Consider the following 20,706-nt stretch of genomic DNA (forward strand, 5'->3'; position numbering starts at 1 on the left):
TTGCTGCGTGTCAAAACAGCAATCCACAAGTAAAAAATTCCTATTGCTGCTTATATATTCTAGTCTCCGTTTCTTTGTCCTATCTCATTTTTTTCTCTCGAGATTGGTTTGAAATTTGATCACTTAACGCAGCAAAAGAAGACTTTTGTAAAATTTTAACCCAAGTTTCATCTTAAAGGCCAGCATACAACTTCACGCAGCTTAAAGTCTCCTCTGAAGAGTAAATTAGGACGACCCACGATTGCAAAAAGCTTGGAATTTCAGGCAGGCTCAACAGATATGGATCCTGGAATCTGGAGCATGCTACCACCAGAACTTCTCGAGCACATACTCTCCTTTTTGCCTCTTAAAACGTTCTTGAATTTGAGGTCAACTTGTAAGCATTTTAAGTCTCTTGTATTCTCTCCTTCTTTTATTTCCAAACATTCCTCTGGTTCTCCTTTCTCTTCTTTTTTGTTGCTTTCTCATCCCCAGTGCTACGGTCATTTTCCTCTTTACGACACTATTGTTGGGGCTTGGCGCAAGTTAGCACTTCCCTTCTCTTTCTTGCCTCCATATGCTGCTCAGTTTACTCTTCTTTCGTCATCTAAAGGACTTTTATGCTTCTCTCTCCCAAATTCATGTTCTTTCCTCGTGTGCAATCTTTTGGCCAAATCTTCCAGGTTTATTCAATTCCCTTTCTTCCCTTTTGCTTTTGAGCTGCTTACTTTGGTTTCTACGCCAGATGGATATAAAATCTTCATGCTTTGCTCAAACTTCTCTTCCAGTTATGCTTTTGTGTACGACTCAAAGGTTCATTCTTGGAGAAGATTTGATGGTTTTCGACCGCTCCTCATTGACAATTTCCATCAGGAAGGCGCATCCTTCAATGGGTCTTTGTATTTTACTACCCCAGAACCGTTTTCTGTGGTTTGCTTTCATTTGGAAAGCGGAGAATGGGGCAGACTTAACACTCAAATGCCAGGGGAGCTTATATTTGTCAGACTGGCGAGTGATACTGATGAAGGGAAATTGTATTTGGTAGGGGGAATTGGAAGGAATGGAATTTCAAGGAGCTTGAGATTGTGGCAATTGGGTAACGGAGGGAACTGGGAAGAAATGGAAAGATTGCCAGAATTGATGTGCAGGAAATTTATGTCTGTCTGTTACCATAACTATGAGCATGTTTATTGCTTTTGGCATCAGGGAATGATCTGTGTTTGCTGCCACACATGGCCAGAGATTTTGTATTACAAGGTTTCAAGGAGGACTTGGCATTGGATACCCAAGTGTCCCTCACTGCCAGACAAGTGGAGCTGTGGCTTCAGGTGGTTCTCTTTTGTTCCAGAGTTATATGCTTGGGCTTGAGTTACTCGCTTCTTATCATATCTCAGTCACTGTTTTTCTTGTTTACATTGGAATCAGAAAAGGAAAAAAAAAATAAAAGAGTGTCTATTTTCGTCTCCTACTCTTGTCTATTTGAATTGATATTGCTCTTGTTCTGTTTGTCAATCCTAGTTAGTGTGATTTGCTATGTACAATTAGTTTAACAAGAGATTTGTTTTTGAGGCTTTGGGCAGTAAGATTTAGTTCGTTGCTTTTTTCATAATTATGACTGGTATTGATGAATTCGGAGAAAACTATGTGGTATAACACAAAATGTTGGATCTATTGTCCCCATTCCAGGACTCATTTCCATTTTCTCCGAGTTCAAACCCTTTTATTTGTATATTTTATTTACTCTTTATGTTATGGCAAAGGGAGACAAAGGCCCTCCAAATGGAAGAGCAGGCGGCTTTGGAACCACTGGTTGAGCTGGACAACCGCTCCGTCTGTTTTCTTTTTCTTTTGTTTTTTCCCTACTGAAATATCCAATAGGCAATAGCTGCTCAAAGTCAACTGTTATTGTTAATTTTTTTCTTTTTCCTCATGACCCATACAAAATGCAAAGATTTATAGAACAAGTGGGAAAAAAATACCACTTGGGCAAAGCATCAATAATACTCTGAAATTTATTTTGCACGGTCATGAGAATTGACCATGGTAACCCGATTTCAGATTCGAAAGTAGATCCTTTGCATGAGAAAGACAAGGATAAAATCCCAACCGACGGAGAAAAAACCATGCTTTCCCCCTTGCTTTCTTTATTAGGAGTTGGATTTTACTATCTGAAATTTCAATTACACTCTGTAATTCCTGGTAAAGCCTACCGGTTTGATTCTGACTTTCAAGGTAACTCCCGTTTGAAACACTCAAATGTAAAGCTTTCTAGAGCATTAAGCTTCAAAGTTGAAGCATGTAGACATATAGACCAACAATGTAATAACATTTCTAAGAGCAGCACCATTCAACATGAATTTTAGGTGGCAATCCCATGATTCCACACCATGTTTCATGGGATAAAATGTAACAAAATGAGTTGGGGAATCAAGAGTTTAGTTCAATTAAATTATACAATTACTTTTAAAAAAATTCAATAAATCTAAAATTTGAATTCTAATATTTATAATCTCTTCGACTTCTTCTATTTAAAAAAAAAACAAGTTGGGCAAGAGGGCCATAGGGATGAGCAATAAATTAGATCGGCGCCGACTTTGAAAAGGTTGTCATTGTCCATTGTAGTATAACAAACTCGAGACTTGACTTAGCCACTCAAGTGCATGAAACATTAAAAAAAAAAAAAAAAAGAACCCTATATCCGCCGTTAACTGAACGAGGAAGAGATCCCTCTTAAATGTTTCAAGTTGGAAGGCAAGTTGGTGATTAGCTTACCACCAAAAGAGACCAATAGAAATGATTGTCTAACAGAAAAGAAACCAATAAAAATTCAATTGCCGTTTCTGCTTAGCCGAAGGGCATTGAACCAGTTAGTCAATTGTATGTAGATTCATCATTTATTAGTGCAGAGGTATAAATCCTTGAGATATGCTACTTGCAACCATTTGAATTTCGTGACAATAATTATTAGATAAATTTAAGGGCATAGACCATGGATGAGTCTGCAAATTCGGAGATAAGGTGCTGAAACAGGATCAATAATTATCAGCACCTCAACTGAGGCAATGCAAATAACAGAAGAAAACTGCTAGAGCAGATAGTGGATAAACCAAATTATCCAATCAATTAATACGGCTAAATTTAGACCCTCAACTTCATATTCAAAGCAAGATAGTAAAGATTCATCTCCAAAATTAGGTTTGAAACATTGCACCCCTATATAAATTTTGCAAGGCTTGCGCTGTTTTGGCTTGCACCAAAGTGAACTAACAAAAAAGGAGACAAAAATCATATGCCACTTTTAAAGAAATTCATCACAAAAGGCATAATCACTTAATATAAGTAATAATTTATTAAAAAATAGTAATCAAAATTTTTGAACAATTCAAAAAATGTAAACACTTTCTTAAAGGTACTCATTCCATTTTCAATCACTTCAAGATGCCTATGTGAAAGTGAGAAAAAGGATAATCAAGATATTTATCAATCCCATCAACCACGTTGTTTGAACCTATCATGAAGTCAATAAACCTGCTCAAGGCTTGAGAGTGAGAGATTACCTTTTGATTTACCAGAAGCCGAGGAAGAATTAGTAGCAGGGTATCAAACCGAATATTCAGGTATCAAATTTGGTTTATTTTATGTTGCTTCCTATCTAAATCTATTACTTTCTTCCTTATTTGTAACAGTTCTTTACTTGGGGGTTGGAATATTTTCACACCTTAACGTATTCGTCCCTGAGCTATTTGAAATAAATAAAATGAATGGAATCTTTGGAACGACAATTGGTATCTTTATTACATTAACTAAAACTTATTTGTTTTTGTTTATTTCTATCGCAACAAGATGGACTTTACCTAGGCTAAGAATGGACCAATTATTAAATCTTGGATGGAAATTTCTTTTACCCATTTCGGTAATCTATTATTAACAACCAAACCATATGCCACTTTTAAAGAAATTCATCACAAGAGGCATAATCACTTAATATGAGTAATAATTTATTAAAGAGTAGTAATCAATTATTTTGAACAATTCAAAAATGTAAACACTTTCTGAAAGGTACTCATTCCATTTTCAATCACTATCAAGATGCCTATGTGAAAGTGAGAAAAAAGATAATCAAGATATTTATCAATCCATCAGCCACATTGTTTGAAAATAAACTTGTTCAAGACTTGAGAGTGAGAGACAAACCAAACTTGAAAGTTTGCTCCAAAGACTTTAAAGCCTTCGTGTCAAAGGTCTCAGATATTTGTAAGAAAGGATTTTCGTCTGAGCTCATGTACAACAAGATTGCCATGGTTGTTAAGCTTTGCCTTAACAAGTAAGAGTGGATCAAGAAGATATGAACATCCCACAGTTAACGTGTTTTCATTTGTGGAGAACTTTCTTGCAATCTCACCTACCACAGCTCCACCATTCAGCTGATTTAAATGAACAATAACTGATTATGTCTTTTGGCTTTTGTTGTGGCCATCTAAATATAACACCTTGAGGGGGAAAACAAGAAAGACAATTTCCATTATTTGCTTTTTTGTTTTTATGTTTTGCTGCAATGAAGCAACATTATATTATTAATTTGTTTGATATTTATTAAACAAAAGTCGTCATATTGCACCAATTTCATCAACTGCTATATGCAATCTTTTATTTTACTTTTGTATGTACTGTAAGTAAATTGCTGTAAGATATGACTATATCAACTGAAAACTGTAAAACTTACAGGATCAATGAAGCATTAAACTCGATTTTGTGATGTTCACTCCAGCATTATACTTTGCAAAATCACTACAAGAAGTCATGTAGCTTGCACCAAAAGTAATGCTGGGAGTATCAATGGTTGCAGAAAAATCAACAGCCGGGGATTTCTTCAGCCCAACAGCAGTAGTCAGAGCAGCATATTCATGAAAATACTGAACCTCCAACTGCAAAAGAAAGATTATACTGTCAAAAATCTTTATGTCTACATTTTTTAACATTTTTTATTCCAGCTTAGATGATAAGTAAGTCAGTAAATTCCCAGAGTTATTTTTGTAGATGGAAGTAAATTTGTGATAGTGAAGGTTGTCAAGATCTGCTCAATACATAAACTAATATTAGTAAGAATCTAAACTGAATTCAATTTCAAAAGATAAGGTTGGCAACAACATTTGACTCTATATCAAGCTTGACATCAACTATAACATTCTTGTACTTGTATTGTGCTGCCACATCCCCAGAGAAGAGACTTCCCTTTTTCACAAGATTTGATACTAGTGCTGAAGATAAGGAAATCACATTAATGTTTGCCACCGATAAAGAAAGAAAAGCAGCCAAAGAAATAGAAGACAGAACTAGAAAAGTAGTAGATCCAAAATAAGCACAATTACTCACATGGAGGAGGATAGCTATGCCAGCAGGGAAGAACCAACCAGGCATCACATACAACTAAGTACAGAGAGAAGAAAATCCTTGATCTCTGACACAAAAGATAAAAAGAAAGTGCATAACAGAAAGAGAAGCAAACAACAATTTAAACCAACAGTAAATCAAACTAATTTTGCTGACCAAAGATACAACTCATCCAGCAAGTAAGCCTCAGTTCCACGTAGCGACTGTTGCCCACAAAAGGTCAAGACATGAAACACTAGGTAACCTCCAACCCTCTTTGTTTTATATACTCAATGAAATCAGTGAACAAATTATCCAGACAACTGGTTAGAATCATGACCAGATGATTCATGATTCTAGGGCCACAATTTATAATTTCCTGCTCCTCCCCCTAAAAAAAATCTGTTTGAAAGAAACATGTAGCTTATGATTAATCCATTTGTAGTGAGAATTACCCAGAATTAAAATAACATGGCCCAAAGATCAAAATCAAAACATCATAGCCAGGTAAATGCATATTATTGCAACAAACATAGTAGTGTTTTTAAACTTAGGTTCCTCCGTTTAAAACCAGAAAATTAGTAAAGCAAAACACAAAATACCAAACTGATGCCAAACTGAAGCAACTGAGCAACCACAAATTGCAAAAACTAGTTACCCTGTAAGCAACCTTATGTACTTTAATATCATCAAGAAACCAAATGACACAATGATGCAACATATCCACGACTTCAAACCCATAAAAACAATCAGATTATAAATAAAAAACAGACAACAGAGAAAAATTTAAAAGAATAACAACCATCATCCAAAATGAAAACAACCAGATCATGACAAGCACATTAGCAATGTAAAAAAAAAAAAAAGATAAAGATAAAAAGAAGAAAAAGATTACCACTCCAGTGAAGCTGGAGCTACAGATGGTGAACTTCTGGTCGGAGGTGTAATCTTTGTTGAGTAAATCTGGAAAAAAAAATCGAATTGCTTATATAACAGTTGATAGTTCAAAGTTACCCAAATCTGACTGAGAAGAAAGGTGAATTTATTAGGTTTGGCTTTTTTGTCAAAATCAGAAAAGAGTCCAGGTTCTTTCCTCATGTTTGAACTTTGAAAGCAAGAGAAAAAAAAAAATTTTCAGGAGAGAGGTTTTAGACTATTTTTTTTTTAATGGATTTTTCCTGTTTACATAAACCCTATTTTTTGTTTGAAGGGTTTTAGAAAATTTTAATAAAATTTTAAAAATAAATAAATAAATGAAATTTCTTGCAACGCAAAGGATTAAAACCCGATTAAGGTGTTAATGCCAATTACCACATAGCTCCGAAAATTTTGCTGCACAGTCACGGGGAACCGGTAACCTGCAAAAAGAAGATTTGATCTCGTCAAAAATGCTGTCGTTTAACAATTTTCTCTGGTTTAAGGAAGATTGGCCAATCAGCCCAAATCAAAATGAGAGAAGGTAGTATTGTGCAAATTCGGGCCTAACCATTTTTTCGTGTTAATTTAAGTACCATAAAATAATTTTCCAACATTATAAAAATCGGGGGAATGATAAAAAAAAATATAAATATTATAATTTATCTATATGTATTATGTCATATATGTATAAAATATAAAAATCATTATGTTATATTCTTGATAATATGTCAAATACAAAATATATTTTTTTAGTTTTTATAAAATTTATATATATTTTTTATAAGAATTTTAAATCATATTATTTTAATATGTTTTTAATTGTTTTTATGTTAAATACAAAACACATGTTTTTAGCTTTTATCAAATTCACATATTTTTTTTATGAAAATTTTAAATTATATTGTTTTATTTTTTTAATTATTTTTATATTATATTATTATATTATGTATAAAATTATCAATTACTTAGAGTTCTTGTATATATTAAACATAGAGAGAAAGGAATCATAGATTATATGGACATGAAGAAGAGACAACAAAACAGATGTCAAGAATCGATTAAAACAAGTGTCAAGAATCGATTAGAAGTATAAAAAGTGAATGTCAGTGTATACTAATTGTTGTTATATTGTAATTGTATTATAACAGACTTTTGCTTTTATATATATATATATATATATATATATATAAATAAAGCACAAGTTATTCAAAAAACCAAATTGTCAAATCTACATAAAATCATTTGGAGAAAAAAAAAATGACAGCAAGTGTCATAGCATCAAACTATTTATTGAAATGATTGACCAAGTAACTAAAATTTTTTAAAGTAGTAAGAACCATCAAAAACTAATATAAAATTAAAAAATTTCATACCATTTAACAATACTGAATTTTTTTGTTAATACAACATTTATCTCACTCAGAAAAAATATCAATAGTTTTTAACCAAAAAAAAAAAAAGAATCATTAAAACCTGTCGTTGCCCGTCATTTTGTAGGTCTTGATAAGATCGATCTAAGACCCAAATGTTAGCTTTAAAGCAAGCCCAGTCCAAGCTTCTTTGAGACCTTCACAGTTATGATTATGTTAATATCAACAATGGCATTATGATTCAAAGATTTTTCAAAAGATAAAAAAAAAAAAAAAAAAAAAAAAAAAAACTCTTGCCATTTGGTTCGAAATGAATGACGTGATTGATTTTTCTAAGAGCTTCATGAATTTTCCAGTATTTGGATTTAGGCAGCTAAAGAACTTTCATCACTCAAAATCAAAAGTTATGATTGACCCATCTTACATCGTTGAAAACAAAGAAGAGAAAAAGTCTTCCACGAGCATTTTCATACAAAATTAAGTAGCGATTTTGTGGGGTTTATGGTTTTGAAATTTGAAGTAATCCACCTTACACCGTTTGTTGACAAAACTTGGAAAGAATGTTATGCAACTCGCGTTCACAAAGTAGCTTTATTACTTTTTCCTGTTTCCATAAAACCGAAACCTTTTCCCACGACATTTAGTTGAAAAACTGCCTCCAATCACAACATTTAAGTTTACTTTGCCCAGGACTTTCTTCTGAAAAGAAAAATATATTCTCTTCGATTATCATAGAGACATAGACCAGGTAGAAGTCTCCAAGGTTATAGTAAGTATACCAAGTTTTCGACGTGGTTGATCAGTGTTTGGAAGCATATTGGAACGAATAAGGTCTTGGAATGCGTTGACAAATGCCAACGCGGTCAAGTTTCCTTTTGCTTTTCAATGCATGCACTCATTATTATTATTATTATTATTTGTTTCTTTCTTTTCTATATACGATGCAAAAGACTAATTCAAGTAATCAATCCCATTAAAAAAGTTTGAAGTTTGGAGTAACCAATAAATTAGATTAGTTCACATGGTCATGGTAGGTAAAGCTTTAACTAGAGTAAAGGATAATGGACCAATTAAGTTCAAATATTTTGTAATTGAGATGTTTTAAAATTTTATAACACTTATATGTTTACCAGTAATAGGCTCCATGTTACTTTAATAGAGTAATGACGTTTAATGTCAATGGTACCTGTCAAGTTTAAATCTAATGTATTTAAGTAGGTAGTATTTGTTTTTTTATATTTAAATTTATCATAAGTAAACTTTGATTATTTAAATTAAAAATTTAATACACTATCGATAAAAAATAATATTACTTCTTGAGTAAATAATTAAATGCTAACTAAAGAATGTCATTGAGTGGATTTTGTATTAACCTCCAAAAAGCCTATACGCCTCCACAAATCAAATAGAACTATAAATTAGATATGATAAATTGTGTATTTTATATCATGTAAAATATTAAAATTTATGGATTCGTATTATATTTTATATAAAAATTATGTGTCATAATTTATGTCAATAAAAAAAATATAAAATGTATTTTTTATTTTTTATTTTTTAAAATTCATATATAATTGTTACTAAATTTTTAAATAATATCTCTTTTATATTTTATTTTTACAGCATATTTATATCGTATTTTAAATTATCCGATTTAAAAATAATTAGGCTAAAGCACATCACCATCGGCTCCAAAGAGAAAGAAGAAAAGCTACCTTCCATAGCAAACAAATTGGAATGCAGTAAATTTCGATGGTTTATTTCTCTATAATATATTTTAAGTTTCCTAAAACCATCTAGACAATGCATTTTCAGGATTTGTAGTGATGAGGACTTGACACTTTGGTTTTGTCCTAGTGTCCATTACGAATTTTAAAGTACTGCTGCTAACTCCTTGTTTCACTCCATGACTTATATTATAAGTTGCTTAATTTCTTAATCTTAAAACAAGAAAAAAAAAAGTATTCAATTTATCCAAATTTATTGTTTTTGACAATATCAATATTGTTTTACTAAAAAAAAAAAAATTTGTAGAATTTTATTCCAATAAAAGTAAAGGGTTGAAAGTTCAAAATATATTTCAACCTTTAAAGTCAATTATAAAAAAATGAAAATAATTTGATCAAGTTGATCCTTAGCAGCCATTATATTTTGTCTTCTTTCCTCTTTATTACTTGGTCAGCTAGTATCCCACCATCCCTATTGGTTTTCCGAGTCAATAATAGAATGTTGTGGGCTTATTGTATTTTGAATCTTATTGTCACCATCCTTTCTTAGCTTTTTTTCCCCGGTTTGATTTAGAAAATGCAAAACAGAATATTCAATTCATGAATCATGATATAATGTCATGAATCATGATATAATGTTTGTAAGTATGAAATAGAAGAAAAAAAAAAAAAGAGAGTCGATCCCAACTTCTAATCACTTTTGCTTGAACAATGATGTAGCCTAACTTGATGAAACTTAAATTAGGTGATGACTCTTAGGCCGAGAAGATGGACCCAAAATTTAAAACCACCAAATTGAAAGTCGCTTGCCATGCAAGAACTAGTATAATCTTTTTTTTTTTTTTTGGCAAAATCATTGAAGAAATTATCAATAATAATAAAATTATAATTTTTTATATTAAAAACACTTATAATTAACTGGTAGCAGTTGACCAAAAAGGCAAAAAGAAAAAAAAAACCGCTTTTAAGCACCAATAATTTTGATTCTCCTCTAATATGCAAGTAACAAGTACTAAGAATTTTTTACTAGATTATTTTTTTCCTAGACAGTAACATATACACTATTCAAATATTTTTTTTCTAAATTTGAACTATTTAGATTTTTTTCGGATTCACAAAATTATTTTATTAAAGAGAAAATCAGAGTACGAAAGGAATTGAGTTTAATTTATACCGACAAAAAAGAAAAAGAAAGGAATTATTCCCAACATCGGCTACAGCATCGGCTTGATTTTCGTGATTAAAAAGGGCCAGAGCGTGGCCTGATCTGTACTTGTTCCTTATGATTGATGCGAGCATGTGCACCAAGTCCAAAAGAGAACACAAAAAAAGGAGGAATTGGTGTTTGTTTGGAATACGTGGCAGTATTTGGAGGGAGAGGTAGTGAACCACACCTTTATCACAGCACTTTGAAAATTTTACTTTGTTTTGTATTAAATATGTTTAAATATAAAAATTTTATCAAAATTTATTTTCATAAATTAAATATAAAATACATTTTTAATAATCATTTTATTTTTATTATTTTCGTATGCTTTAAAAATGACCGTATAATATAATCTCTATATCAGTTACTCTCAAAATCGCTGTAGACTTGAATGGACAAGAGAAAAGCAGGTAAGAAAAGAGTAAAGGACTTCGTCTTCGATAAAAACCCTTTATCGAATAGCGAACCTTCTATGCACGCGCTTAAAGAGGGAGACCATTCGCACGTGCTGAACTCGGGCTTAGGATTTTTCGTATGGTCAAAACCGTACACGTGTCACCCCAAACCCGCCACAAGAGTGCAGGTGTTGCTCTAACTTCCTTTTGCTCTCCCCCCTCCTTACATTCTCCCCCTATCCCCCCCCCTCTTTCACTATTTTTGAGCCCCTTCTCAAGTGACCCGAATATGCTCACTTCGGATCCGGTAACCCGTTTTAAAAACGTGTCCTGGATATTAGTCCTTGATTAATCACCTGTTAGACTTTGATGCAGTGACAGCTTGTTGATTTAGCTATGGAGACAGAAAATGCAGTGAATTGCACGTATAATGGAAGGAGCTTTAATGATTTAAGTATCAACAATGATTCTTCAGCTTTCAGTGATTGTAACAGCGACAGATCCGGAGAGTTTCCAACGGCGTCATCTCAGAGCCGGCGGTTATGGCTCGCCTGTGCAAATTCTGAGAATTCTGATGAATTGATACGTCAACTCGTATCGGATCTCAATTCCTGTTCGATTGACGAGCAAAAGCAAGCGGCTTTGGAGCTTAGATTATTGGCGAAGAACAAACCAGAGAATCGAATTAAGATCGCTAAAGCCGGCGCGATTAAGCCGTTGATTTCGTTAATCTCATCCTCTGATCCTTATATTCAAGAAAACGGCGTGACGGCGATTTTGAATCTTTCTTTATGCGATGAAAACAAAGAACTTATAGCTTCATCGGGTGCGATTAAGCCACTGGTTAGAGCTTTGAGAACGGGAACTTCAACGGCTAAAGAAAACGCGGCTTGTGCTTTGCTTCGGCTTTCTCAGATAGAAGAAAACAAGGCCGCTATCGGACGGTCTGGAGCGATTCCACTTTTAGTTACTCTTCTCGAGAACGGTGGATTTCGCGGGAAAAAGGACGCATCAACGGCTCTGTATTCGCTCTGCACAATTAGAGAGAACAAGATCAAGGCCGTTGAAGCGGGGATTATGAAACCACTAGTAGAATTAATGGCCGACTTCGGGTCAAACATGGTTGACAAGTCGGCGTTCGTTTTGGGCGTGTTGGTATCAGTACCGGAAGCTAAAACGGCACTGGTTGAAGAAGGAGGGATTCCCGTTTTGGTGGAGATCATCGAAGTTGGATCGCAAAGGCAAAAAGAAATCACCGTAGCGATCTTGTTACAGATTTGCGAAGATAGTGCGGTGTACCGTACTATGGTGGCCCGCGAAGGAGCGATTCCTCCCTTAGTCGCTTTGTCTCAGTCAGGCACCAATCGCGCCAAGCAAAAGGTAAGTTACTAGTGAGTTTTAAGTTTCGCTGTGAGGGAAAGAGAGAGAGAGAGTAAATTCCGGTCAGTTAGTCATCGTTGGCTGACGTGGCATCGCAGTTTTTGAAAATGTCGAAAGTTTTTACGGCTGTTTTTGGGATAATAACGGAAGTGTACGGTGTTTTGCCACGTCAGTAGAAGAAATTTTCAAATTCTCCCATTGTGTTAATGAAAAGAGCCGTGAAGAAACGAACAAAATGACCGTCTTCGAACGCGTTAATGAGCATCCCCTCTTTTTGGACAGTGAATTAGGCTAAAACTGTCTTATCAATTTTTTTTTTCCAGTCAGTTCAACTTCAGTTGGTTGATTTGGCATTTGTTTGATTGAAATTTTTATTTTTATTTTCTTTTACTGTTTTGTATTAATGTATCTATGACTCATTGTCGTTTTGTTTGTCATTATTTGAACAGGCTGAGACACTGATAGAGCTTCTACGGCAACCGAGATCCGGCAACGCCGCTGCCAGGCCCTCAGATGTGTCAATATAGAAATGTGCCTCGTGATTGTAATAAAAAACAATCCCAGTAAAACACTGAAATAGATTTTATCGAAAAAAAAAAAGAAATGTAAATATCTTATTAGTATGTTAGACTTTGAGCTTCTTGATTTTTGCTTTGCACTTTTGGCTTTTTCATTATAAAGAAAATATTAAAAATATAGTATTGTTTCCAGATAGTTCAACTGCCGCTTAGTGTGTTACTTCCTTCGTTCTATTTTTTATTTTTTGTCTTAAGATTATATTTTTTATTTTTAATATTAAAAATTAAAATTTAACATTGAATATATTTAAATTAATTTATTTAAAAATTAATAAAATTTAAATAATTTAAGACGAAAAGAGTACATATTTTGTCTCTGTTCTTTTATATTTTCATACCTATGAGAAGTAATGATTAAAGTTGAATAAACGAATATGATCTGGAATTGTCGCTGCTTTGTTTTAGTAGTTCTTTTGCTTTTGTGTGGCAAATGAATAGTTTAATTTTTTTAATTTTTTATATTAAAAGAAATTCCACGAGGAACTCGTGCATCTGGACGAAAGAAAGCGGTACCGACTTTCATCAATACTGTTGATTTCTTTGATTTAAACAATCTAACCATCTTGCATGTGCCACCTGTCAGAATTTACCATCATCGGTAGGTTTCATCCCTGGTCCCAGATTTTGGCGTTCTCATGGCGGGAGCTAATTGGAAAGAACATATGATAGGTTGATAGTAATTCTTAAGACGAGACCCAATAACCGGTTGTTCTTACTTCTTTGCTTTTTTTTTTTTTTTCTATTACTTTTCTTTATTTTTTACATGGGATTTATTTCATTCAATATTAAATCAATTTTTATAACATGTGTTAGATTTAAGGATTCATATATTAATATTATGTAAAATATTAAAATTTGTGTATTTTATTATATTTTATATAAAAATTACATATAATAATTAATGTTAATAAAAAATATTTTTAAAATTTTTTAAAATTTATATATAATAATTATTAAAATTTTAAATTATATTATTTTTATTTTTTTATATTATATTTATAATGTATCATCGTATCAATTTTTTAGATTGTTAAGCATAATTTGTACTTGAACCGGAAGAATATAAAATGAAATGCACCCACTTAATTTGGCAAAGTCCATTTGGTGATCTTCATTTTTCCAGGAAAGACGACTTTATTTCTATTGATGTTGACATCATAACCGTAACGGAGAGAAAAAAAATAATAGGGGGAAGTTGGAAGGTGACTTTAAGGATAAGTTTAATTAGACATAATCATCTCTCTTAGGAAATCTAATTGCTGCATTGAGTATTAGTAGATGGGAGATTGATGAGAGTCTTGCCAACTTATAGTAATTTCTCACTAATCGTCTTTTGTTTTTTCTTTTTCCAATAACATTTTGGGAAGCTACAAATTTTGTGCTCAAAATAGCCCAAGACTCTTTTGTAGTCGTGGTGGGTGGTCGGTACGTTAACTGGAGTACTTGGAAGAAAGAACGGACCAGGTCGAGCTGAGTGACGCATGGCCCGTAACTCAATCCCAATCAGCGCCAAGCAAAGTCAAAAGCCTCCTCGAAAGTGGGCAACGGACCAAAGCTTTGCTCATGCAAAATGTTCAATCCTTGCATGTAATAGGTATCTTGGTTTCAAGGCAAAATCATTAGCTAACAGAACAAAAGGCCTCCGCACTTGACCTACCCGCTCTCAAACTCAGAATTGGTCTCATTTGTCGTCACATTATTAACGTACTTCCAACCGATTTTTGTTTCCTCCCATAAGATCCGAGATTTATAGATATTTTGTGCCATTTAGATTCTATCGAGTATCAAATTCAAAGGTTAATTTTAATGAAATTTATATAATATAAATTTTTTATTAATTTTTTTAATGGTATCAAATTCATTATTTTTTAAAATTATTATTATTATTTTTAATTTTATCATCCATCCAAATAAAATCTTAATCTCTTAAATTAAAACATAATGAACTGTACCTTGTAAGAATAGTAGCGTTTGAGTTTCCAATCTCAAATCACTTATTATAAAAAAAAAAAATTTATTATTTTGAAGCAATACTTTTTTTTATCTACAAAATAAATTGTAATTTAGAAGAAATTAAAAAATTGTAAATACTTAAAACCAAATTTTAATTTTGTTGGAATCCACTTTTTAAGATAGATAATAATTTGAACTAAGCTTCAAATTTAAATTAATATTTTTTATATACTTTCAACTGACATTATGTTTATTTTTTGCTTTTATATTTATCTCTAATTATCTAAAATAAGAATGTTAATTTTACTCAAAAAATTATATTTAATGGAGAATCCAACTGTTTATCTAAAATAGATATGAATATTAAGGTGGAGATAAGTATAATTTTAAAATTTTTTTTATTAAGTATGAAAATGAGGACAAGTAATATAATATCTGTCCCTTATTCATACTTGTATCATACTCTAATATATTTATATATATAATAGATTTTTTATTAAATAATATAAATTATTATTTTATATTAATTAGAATAAATATATTTCTATTTAAAACATGCATTAATATATATAATTACATAGATATGCAACATAAAAATTTAAAAAATAAGTTGAAAAATAAGTATTTATTTTTATTTTTTTTAAAAGCTACAAGACAAAAATTATATATACTCATTAAATAAAAATTGGGATAAAAATAAAAATAAATTTAATATATCTATTAAGTATAGATGTCGGAGTATATATAATATAAAAAAATAAAAATAAAAATAAAAAATACTTTACCTATATTATATCTTACTCATTGACATCGTTAACCCAAAACTCTTGCATTAATTGATACATAATTGCTAAATAGATACGTAAGCGCGTTACTGGACATTAAAATTATTATTGGTCCTGGATCAGGAGTTTTGTTTTTGGCCAATGTTCTGTTCAGGAGTTGAATGCCTTGAATTAGTTGCAAAGGTAAAATTAAATATGTAAACTAACATAATGATTAATGAATAGTTTATAAATATAATTAATTTTTATTTATTTATTAAATTTAATAAAAAATTATAAAATAATATTTTAATATTTGTTAATTAAATGTACATATCGCAATTATAAAAAAATTCGTTCATATTCATTTTCTTTACTTAATAAAAAACAAAATTTCAAAGTGAACAACTTTAACCATTAAAGCAATTTTAATTGTTTTCATTAAGCCAGATCTGATTATAAGCAATCTAGTTGGCTAAGTCCCTAACAAGGAAATTTTTGATCGAATTATCTTTAGAATCTAAACCAAAGAGTTTGTTCTGACAATTCTAGGTTCTACCCACCTAACCTCACCTTGCCAATTTGCAAGCCCGACGTTCTTTAGCGACTCAGTCCTGGAAGAATGATTGAAAATGCTCCAACTTGATGCCGCTTATCGGTTCAATTTTTTCTGGCAGATTTTCCATGTGAACTGAAAAGAACATAACCATCTTTCTTTCTTTTTCAGAAAAATATATTTATATGTGGTAATATGCATTTATTTGGGGTCCATTGGACCAAGGCCACGTTTCTATTTTCGCCAGAGACCAGGGCCATGTTAAGATGTGTTTTTTGCCCAATTTGACCCTACTCAATTATTAGTTCGTTTCGAGACTGCACTTAAGACCTTTCAAAGCTGATGATAATAGGTACATCTGGTTGGGAGCGGGGGACACTTGCCATCATATATATCATTTTACAAGGTTTTTAATCACGATTTTTTTAATAGAATAATCGAAGGATTTATCCATGTTAGTTGAAAATTATGATTAACAAGCATGTTCTAGAAGATCAAGAACCTTTTTATTTGCTAGAGCACAAACTACTCCACTTTGGTACACAAAATTAGAGAATGAATGACAGTTTTGTAGGGTTGGTGAGTTGAAAGTCTTGGTAGCATTTATATATGCTTTGCTCTTGCAATTTGAATCAAATAGTAATGTTTCATACTGTAACATATATATATTTATATATCCCAATCACAAATTTATTAGTAACTATGTTTCATACGTGTCAATGAATCTTGGTTTCAAATCGGTTCTTTATCTTTCAACTTCTAAATACTAGGGACGAGTTTGATGGAAAATTGACCACTCCAGAAACAAATCTGATCTGAAAATTGACCTTACTTTGACAGATGTCATGCAGTTCTTGGGCTGTACTGGAAAGCGACTAAGGCTCGTGAGGTCAGGGCATATTTACATCATTTGCACAAAACCCATGATTATACTTCTGAGGACCTAGGACCCAGGGCGCCCAAACCTTTCATGTGTATGTGATGTATATGTAACGTTGAGATTTCAAGACTCCTCTGCACTGTTTCAGTACACAGTACAAAATAGATCTGATGTGAAGGCCTGAAGGGCATGTGTACCCGTTTTCAACCTTGCATTGGGTCAGATTTTAGTTGGAGGTCATAAAGTTTTCGTGGAAATAGTACGAATTTGCCTCTGATCTGCAAAAGGACTGTCTTCAAAACCATGCACCATTGTTAGTTCGTATAATTATCAAATCGCTAGGTTTTTAATAAGACAATGGGAAAATATTTTTCTTAACCGCTTATTGGCTATGAATTATAATGAATATTTTGTAGCTTTTAGATTACTCAAATTCTTTTGCATCCAAATTTTAGTTATACTCTTAACTCAAAAAGAAATTAAAATTAATATACTCAAGTCTAGTTTACCTTTTTTAATTTTTTTTTCTGTTCAAAATTATGAATCCGTTGGTTTTGTTTTGTTGTCTGCTTCTGACATATTTCTTGTAGACGAATATTTCAACTTTTTGGCTGGGACAATGAAGAGACTCCTATCCATCGGCTTTGAGAAAATCAGGCATGTTAAAACAAGAACAACCTTTGAGACCAAACTCCAGAGAACCTGGTAAGAAATTTGCTGTGTAGACAATCAGGCATCTTTCTCAACATGCTGCTATGCTTTTGCTGAAGGTAAAAGAGATGATAACTTGCCTTCAAGGCTTTCCAATATTCTTTGAAAAAAGGAGATATGTAGCATTACCTTCAAATTTTTCCTGTCAAATTTGTTGTGGCCTCGCTGGGGTTACAATTCAAGTTATATATGTTTGAATGAACGTCATTGAAAACAGTACTTGTTGTAAACTTGGATGATGATGATGATGATATGATTAGAAAGTTTCATAGAAACTTGAAGAGTCAAAGAGAGACCTCAAAGTTTCAAGCTAATTGATGTAGATTTATGTTCAACAAAATCCATGGTTAAGCTCAACTGATTGAAAATGTGAATGAATGACTACATTTCTAACAGGATTGCGTTATTTTACTGTATTTGTTGCGCATTGACATTAAGCTCTCAACTGCATGTTTTTTCAACTGTTATTACATGCACAAATTTACACTTAGGAGATTAAGCTCTTTCTCATTTCCCTGCGTCTTTCCATTTTTCATCAGTTGCTTTCCTTTAATTTATTGTATAGGGTTCAGTCATGAGTGGGGTTGAGACTTGGGTGAAAATTAAAAACTGAAAATCACAAGGTCAAATAATTACTAATTATAACGGTTTATATTGATGCATAATTCTATTCTTCTGATTCGTACTACATAAAAAAAAAATCACGAGAACATATATAATCTATTCTCTTGAGGCCAATTTGAGGGCAATTGAATCTTATCTCTATTATCTTCTTTAATATATAGGCTTTAGCAGTGGATAAAGAGAACCTATAACAGTAGTTATTCCAAAAACTACTATTGGTCTTTAAATTGCCGCAATGATATTCTGATATTCGGATTCTGCTTCTCTTTGTTATATACTCAAACATGCTCAATTTTTGTATCGATAAAAGACAGTGAGAAACAATCATTAAAGCTTTGTTGAAGCCTGAGAAGATAATTGTCATTTTCTATTCTCCATCCACTTGTTTTTTCTCTCTTTTTTCCCCTTTTTCGTGCTTTATTTTGCTATTTCCTTTTGATTTATTATTTCTTTCTTCTACCATTTCCGATCTTGTTGTTGCATTAAAATCAAAATGAAAAATTGAGTATTTCACATGAATTGTTCCTGTATGTGGCTGCCTAGTCTTCTAGTAACCAAAATCATGGGAGCAAAACCTTAGCAAAAATTTCCCAAAGCAATTGAAATGGCATCCTGGAAAGGACAAACGTAATAAAGACGGATTGGAGATCCCAAAGAACATAGCTGGGGACAGAAGCTCTGGAGAAAGGCCCATCAAATTGACGGGCCATGTGCTGTTTTGGATCGTAGCAGGCTTTCCAACCAGACACCAAACCGAAGGCACTCTCCCATTCCTACGTGCTGCAATTTTTCTCCAATCAAAGGTCCAAAACTAAAGAAAGTTTTGTAAATTTGGCGAAATTGGAGTGTACCCAAAAGCGACCAACACCATCGCCCAAAGGATACTTCAAATTTCAAAACCAAAAAAAAGAAATTCTAAAAAAAAAAAAATAACAAACACAAAAATACTACTAATAAAGTTAAAAAAAAGAAACAAAATAAGAAAAGAAAGAAACAAAGAAGAGAAAGCCGAAAACAGCACGTCATCACGTGACTATCACGTGGGAATTCTTATCCTTTGGGGAAAAGAAGATCATAATATTATCGTGATGAGTCCAAGGATCCTAATGCCACAAATATTCCACAGGTGTCGACATCCCCTTTTGTTATTACATTTCACCCTGGACCCCACCCCTACTAAAGATTAGGACTCAGCCTCACCGTGCAAGGGCTCGGCTGAGCAGTTGAGCCAGCAACGCTGGTGCGCTCAAATGCGGCAAATGGCCTTCCGTCTTCAAAATCTCGATCGTGGTTCGTCCCCCTAGATGGGTCCTTAAATACTCTGCGACTGAAGCTGGAATCGAGACATCCTTGGCTGTCTGGACTATGCAACATGGAACTTTGACCAGGCCAAGTACCCCTCTCAGATCACTGTTGAATATGGTCCTGCAAACGAATAATGATATATCTGGCCTCATGTTGAAAAGGGTTCGGCTGAATTCTCGAACCGCTGTCGGCACATCAGCCCCCACGGCCAGTGGGGCAAACCCATTGACCCAGGCTTCGTAATTCGCTTCCATTGCTGAGAAAACCTTCTCAATTTCAGCTTGCTCAAACCCTCCGTGGTAATCTTTGTCATTAAGAAACCTGGAAACCATAAATTTCATTTCCAATTAACTTTATTTCATCAGTAAATCAAACTTATAACAAAAAATAATAAGACCAATCTTTTATTTTTCCTTTTCGTTACCTGGGAGAAGCGCCGATGAGGATGAGTTTGGAGAAGAGTTCAGGGCGGCGAATGGAAGCTAAGATGCCAACCATGGCGGAGAAGGAGTGACCAACATAAGCGCAACGGTCAACGCCAAGGGCATCAAGAATATTAAGCAAGTCATCAACGTAGGCATCAAGAGTTGTGTACCTTCTAAAATCGAAGTAATCTGGGTTGACACTACCCGCACAAACGAGGTCATATAGAATTATACGATGATAAGGTTTGAAAAGTGGGACAATGCGTTGCCAGGCTGATTGGTCCGTGCCAAACCCGTGTGCAAGCACCAGGATATTCTCGCCGGAGCCGACCACTCGAACGTTCAAAGCCTCTAAAAGGGTGTTTCCCATAACGGTTTGTTTTGGAGAATACTATGACTAGGAGACGGGCACTGTTTAAAAGTTATACCCAGAAATGTGTTTGGTTGGGGTAGGTTTGTTTTTACAGGTCTTTAGCAGATTCAGACTGATATTTATATTGGTTTGTAAGAAGGATCTTTCGTTCTTTACTAACTAAAAGGCTTCTTCGTTGGTTGCAGGTTAAT

At 33.0% G+C, this 20,706-nt stretch overlaps 4 protein-coding genes across 5 annotated transcripts; 2 read left to right on the forward strand and 2 right to left on the reverse strand.

Annotated features, from left to right (window-relative positions):
- LOC111311337 (F-box/kelch-repeat protein At5g43190-like) lies at positions 1 to 1,427 on the forward strand. The gene is made up of 2 exons (XM_022910713.2): positions 1 to 662; positions 768 to 1,427. The coding sequence occupies exons 1-2, from the start codon at positions 280 to 282 to the stop codon at positions 1,345 to 1,347; spliced, it is 963 nt and encodes a 320-aa protein (XP_022766448.1). The 5' UTR covers positions 1 to 279; the 3' UTR covers positions 1,348 to 1,427.
- Positions 1,428 to 3,949: 2,522 nt separating this feature from the next.
- LOC111312552 (mitochondrial outer membrane protein porin 2-like) lies at positions 3,950 to 8,383 on the reverse strand. 2 transcript variants are annotated; one of them, XM_089766974.1, is made up of 7 exons: positions 7,741 to 8,383; positions 6,661 to 6,707; positions 6,245 to 6,312; positions 5,353 to 5,437; positions 5,128 to 5,237; positions 4,703 to 4,904; positions 3,950 to 4,529 (listed from the first exon to the last, which is right to left on the reverse strand). In XM_089766974.1, exons 1-6 carry the CDS (start codon positions 7,755 to 7,757, stop codon positions 4,707 to 4,709), a joined length of 525 nt encoding a protein of 174 aa, XP_089623100.1. In that variant the 5' UTR covers positions 7,758 to 8,383; the 3' UTR covers positions 3,950 to 4,529; positions 4,703 to 4,706. The 2 variants fall into 2 exon arrangements, 1 of the variants encoding a protein (XP_089623100.1); XR_002692920.2 differs by lacking the exons at positions 3,950 to 4,529; positions 4,703 to 4,904; positions 6,661 to 6,707; positions 7,741 to 8,383 and having other exon boundaries at positions 5,176 to 5,237; positions 5,353 to 5,751; positions 6,245 to 6,627.
- A 2,792-nt stretch (positions 8,384 to 11,175) lies between these two features.
- LOC111311338 (uncharacterized) lies at positions 11,176 to 13,056 on the forward strand. Its single transcript, XM_022910714.2, has 2 exons — positions 11,176 to 12,346; positions 12,796 to 13,056. The coding sequence occupies exons 1-2, from the start codon at positions 11,363 to 11,365 to the stop codon at positions 12,871 to 12,873; spliced, it is 1,062 nt and encodes a 353-aa protein (XP_022766449.1). The 5' UTR covers positions 11,176 to 11,362; the 3' UTR covers positions 12,874 to 13,056.
- Positions 13,057 to 19,342: 6,286 nt separating this feature from the next.
- On the reverse strand, positions 19,343 to 20,706 carry LOC111311339 (putative strigolactone esterase DAD2). Its single transcript, XM_022910715.2, has 2 exons — positions 20,142 to 20,706; positions 19,343 to 20,038 (listed from the first exon to the last, which is right to left on the reverse strand). Exons 1-2 carry the CDS (start codon positions 20,510 to 20,512, stop codon positions 19,609 to 19,611), a joined length of 801 nt encoding a protein of 266 aa, XP_022766450.1. The 5' UTR covers positions 20,513 to 20,706; the 3' UTR covers positions 19,343 to 19,608.

Source organism: Durio zibethinus, chromosome 1, assembly GCF_047325235.1.
Source record: "Durio zibethinus cultivar Kanyao isolate XHJ-2024 chromosome 1, ASM4732523v1, whole genome shotgun sequence".
NCBI lineage: Eukaryota > Viridiplantae > Streptophyta > Magnoliopsida > Malvales > Malvaceae > Durio > Durio zibethinus.

Coding starts and splice junctions, on each gene's coding strand:
- LOC111311338 (XM_022910714.2), top strand. CDS start 11,363: ATGGAGACAGAAAATGCAGTGAATTGCACGTATAATGGAAGGAGCTTT. Junction 12,347..12,795: donor CCAATCGCGCCAAGCAAAAG/GTAAGTTACTAG, acceptor TTATTTGAACAG/GCTGAGACACTGATAGAGCT.
- LOC111311339 (XM_022910715.2), bottom strand. CDS start 20,512: ATGGGAAACACCCTTTTAGAGGCTTTGAACGTTCGAGTGGTCGGCTCC. Junction 20,039..20,141: donor CTCATCGGCGCTTCTCCCAG/GTAACGAAAAGG, acceptor TATGGTTTCCAG/GTTTCTTAATGACAAAGATT.
- LOC111311337 (XM_022910713.2), top strand. CDS start 280: ATGGATCCTGGAATCTGGAGCATGCTACCACCAGAACTTCTCGAGCAC. Junction 663..767: donor CTTTTGGCCAAATCTTCCAG/GTTTATTCAATT, acceptor CTTCTCTTCCAG/TTATGCTTTTGTGTACGACT.
- LOC111312552 (XM_089766974.1), bottom strand. Junction 5,438..6,244: donor GCTCCAGCTTCACTGGAGTG/GTAATCTTTTTC, acceptor CTTTTGTGTCAG/AGATCAAGGATTTTCTTCTC. Junction 4,905..5,127: donor AGCTTGATATAGAGTCAAAT/GTTGTTGCCAAC, acceptor TTTCTTTTGCAG/TTGGAGGTTCAGTATTTTCA.